The 3,855-nt window shown below is 50.5% G+C and overlaps 1 protein-coding gene across 1 annotated transcript in view; it reads left to right on the top strand.

The window, feature by feature from the left end:
• The first annotated feature begins 262 nt into the window (after positions 1 to 262).
• Positions 263 to 3,855, top strand: part of UCHL5 (ubiquitin C-terminal hydrolase L5) — a 60,845-nt gene continuing 57,252 nt past the window's right edge. The window contains exon 1 of the mRNA XM_019502020.1: positions 263 to 482. Coding sequence (XP_019357565.1) covers positions 401 to 482 — 82 coding nt within the window. The 5' untranslated portion in view covers positions 263 to 400. The remainder of the gene's footprint in view (positions 483 to 3,855) is intronic.

Below are 3,855 nucleotides of genomic sequence, written 5' to 3'. Positions count from 1 at the left end.
GCCGCCGATTCGGGCTCTCGCTTCTCCTTGTACTTCGCTCAGGCTCGGCCGCTCCCTGACAGCCGCCGCAGTCCCCGGATAGAGCTCCTCCCCGCACCCGGGTGGAGTCCCGTGCCCCGGATACACTTCTCTCCCACTTTCAGCCTGGGCCAGCAGCGACCCAGTACCCGGATGGAGGTTTTCCGAACAGGGGAGGAGAAGGCGGCCGTTACTATGGTAACCGCCACGAGTACTCCGGATGTGAAGCTGGTTCCCGTTTCCGGTTGGCCCGAGCGCACCTTCCTCACCATAGAGATGACAGGGTCCGCGCGGGCCGCAGAGCCTGCTGGGAAAGCGGCGGCGTGCGTGGGCATCGCCGCTTAGCCGGCTGGTAGCGGCAGCCGCCTGGCGAGCCGGCGCCATGGCGGGCGGGGGCAGCGCCGGGGAGTGGTGCCTCATGGAGAGCGACCCGGGCGTCTTCACGGAGCTCATCAAAGGCTTTGGTGAGGTGGTGGCATCCGGGGCGGGTGGGAAGGAGCCCTGGAGAGGCCTGGGAGGCCCCGGGGTGGGGGTGGGATTGGGAGTGGGGTTGGGGTTGCTCCCGAGCGGCTGGGCCTCTGCCTGGCTCTGAGCGTGCGGAGAGACCGGCCCGGTTCTGCTGGAGGCCACGGGTCTCTTGCAACTCCGAGCGCTCTTACCAGGGGACTCGTGTGAGGCGGGTGTGGTGGCGTAACACGTTGCATTGCTGAGGGCTGGGATCACCCTTGAGTTGCACTTCATGCAGCGCCGTTGAAACAACGAAGCTGGCATTAGCTGTAACTTCAGAGGCGGGTTTGCACGCCACTAATCCAGACCGTGGTAGGAAGAAGCTGAGAAACTTATAACAGGATCATAGTTCACAGCTCTCGATTATGGGTCTGCTTTCTCACCCTTTTTTGCCTGTGCCTAAAATGCAAACCTGGCATCTGGTTTGAGAAATCCAATGAATGAAATCAGGTTTTTTTCCCCTCTGTCACATGGGAAGGTAAGCCATTTATTTCTGCAAAAGTACAGAAATTTCTGCAGAAACCTTACCAAAAAAGCCCTGCCCTGTGTCATTTTAAAGAACAAGCATCCTCTGCATGCAGATCTGGAGCGTTCTTGCTCTGGAGATAGGAGCATATGGCAACAGAACTAAAGTGAAATTGAATTCTGATCAGTAAAACTTGCTCTTGAGTACCTTTTTGGGTCTGCCGAGTCGCGTCTGCTTCATGTTCCTGCAGCTTGGGTAAAGCTGTAATAAGAGAATTATATGTGATTATGAAAAATTCTTCTTTTGTATAATAGATGGAAAATGTCGTCTTTTTATGATAGGGTGCCTAGGAAGAATAGGATAGTATAGATCTGTATACACTGTTCAGGGGATAGTAGGGAAGAGATCCTTTCTGCATTGTAGCTGCTGGAAACCAGATGCAAGCCCACAGGGGAATGTTGCAGAAGATCAGAACCACGTGCTTCTAGATCTGCGTGTGGTGCGAGGGCGGGCTGTTGCTGTGGGCTGAGTTCGGGGCAGCGCTGAGGTCTTCTTTGCAGGGGCTGGGCTGGACTGTGCTTGGGGTGGACAGTGGCAGCTCTGGGAGGGGGATACGGGGGACCTGAACCACCCCAAAATTTGCTGTAGCCCCCCCTCCCGACCCTCCCTCGCAGCGCCACCTGCCCTGAGTGCAGCCTGACCCAACCACCCCACTGGTGCTGGCTCTAGCCTGCAGAGGCAGCCCACCCTCTCCCCTCACATGAATCCTGGGGCACACCCCCCCCCATGTTCTCCTGGGGTCTGCAGAGTGGCAGGAGCAGCCCTGCTCTTTGGACCCTGGGTGAGCCACTTGCGGTTCCATCCTGCACCCTGTGCTGTGCAGCCCCAGCCCCATTTCCTCCCTCATAGCTGGGGCCTTGATCTACTGCCCTCAAGCCCCCTTCCATCACAGCAGACTTACCAGCTGGACCCTTCTGCTCTCCATGTTGCGGGGCTGCACTCCTGGCTGCCTGCATGCTAAGCTGTGGCTGTGCGCATGCATGGGACGTTTATCAGTGGCATTATCAGCCGCATCCACCAAAAAAAGCCAATTGGCACCAATATAATGAAAATCGACTGTGTTGACAATCTAGTATGGGACCAATGTATCGATGCACCTCTATTTTTATATCTCCTTAGATCTCACTAATGATTGAGCATTGTGTTAGGTTATCTTGCATTGTGCTAGAAGAGATTTGGAAGTCCTGTCCTTATTGAATGGCCACCACAATTGAAAACCTTGTTAGCAGTAAGGAGTAGAGTGTAAGACTGAATGGGTCAGAAAGACTGAACCATATTCATTGCAGAGGTGACTTTCCCAGGTCAACCCTGAAGTATGTTGATAGCCTGTTGTAAAAGGTTGTGGTTTGGGGGAAAACTCAGAACTCTGGTCTCCTTGAATTGCCAAAGATGACTATTTCTAAGCACTAAATTAACTTAATTAAATTATCTAGTAGTTAAGTAGCTCATTCTGACAATCTAAAAGTTTTATATACAGTATAACCTCATAAATCCAGATATCAAAAATTGGGAATTCTCGAAAATCTGGCACTTTTTAAGCTCCCCACTCCACTCCCCCAGACGCAGAGGACGAAGCTTGCACACAGTGGCTACTGCCGCCATCCACCACCCCACACTGCTGCTCTGCCTGCGGCCGCTGCTCTGGGACTGGCTGCTGGACCTCCTCCCCCGCTGCTTCACAATTGGTCACTGCTCTAGTTTCAAAAATCCGGAATGTTCAAATTTCTGGCAGGTGCTCAGTCCCGTTCATGCCAGATTTATATGGTTATACTGTAATTAAATTAGTTTAATAGATTGGTCTGTTCATTTATTGGCCTGAAGTTTAAAGTTTACAGTTCTACTGTTTAAATTAATATTAAAAATACCATGTAATATAGAGATGATGAGGTTCATGAGTTTATGCAGTAAAATGCTTAACTGACTGTGCTCCACTCAGAAAAGAACCTTTCTTTTTTCCCCTCTGGGGTGAGCTTTTCTTATGCTTCAAAGAAAGATTTTTTTTTTGTCCTTTACCAGAATAGGTCTAGAATTTCTGCGGTTATCTTCATGAGTTAGTAATATTGCATAAGACTGCTATTTAATTTTTTGTCTGTTGAAAGGTGGTTCCTTTGTAAAATGAAATTAGTAATACTTCCTTACTTCAAAGGATGCTAGAAACTAGATTAATGTTTGCAAGCCATACTGATCTCCTGTAATGGACTGTGCTGTTGCTGTGTCAAATCTATTACTACTACTACAAAATACAGAATGTGTTTAGTATATCTTTCCTTGACAGGAATCAAGAACATTACTAACCTTAAATCAGTCGGGACCCCCGCAGGCCCCAGGGGAGGTGCACCCAGGCCTAGGGTCAGGGCGGATCTAGTCAGTGAACTTCTGGAGGGACTGGATGTATTTAAATCAGCTGGTCTTGACTATCACCACCCCATAGTGCTGAGGTAATTAGCAGAGGTCATTGCAGAACACCTGGCACGGCTTTACGAGCACCCATGGTGCTCTGGTGTGGTGCCAGAGGATGGGAAAAGGGCCAATGTGGTTCCCATTTTCAAAAAAGGGAAGAAGGAGAACCCAGGAAACCATAGGCCAGTTAGTCTTACCTCGATCCTGGGTAAGCTTTTTGAGAATTATCATGGTGCATGTCCATGAAGGGCCAGCAGGGGAGACTATGCTAAGAGGCAACCAACATGGGTTCATTAGAGGCAAGTCCTGTGAGACCAACCTGGTGGCCTTCTATGACCACACCACAAAATCCTTCGATGCAGGGGTAGCAGTGGATGTAATCTTTCTGGACTTTAGGAAGGCCT

Source organism: Gavialis gangeticus, unplaced genomic scaffold (assembly GCF_001723915.1).
Source record: "Gavialis gangeticus isolate Ggan-Ray unplaced genomic scaffold, GavGan_comp1, whole genome shotgun sequence".
NCBI lineage: Eukaryota > Metazoa > Chordata > Crocodylia > Gavialidae > Gavialis > Gavialis gangeticus.
This window is presented reverse-complemented; position numbering and strand designations above follow the sequence as displayed.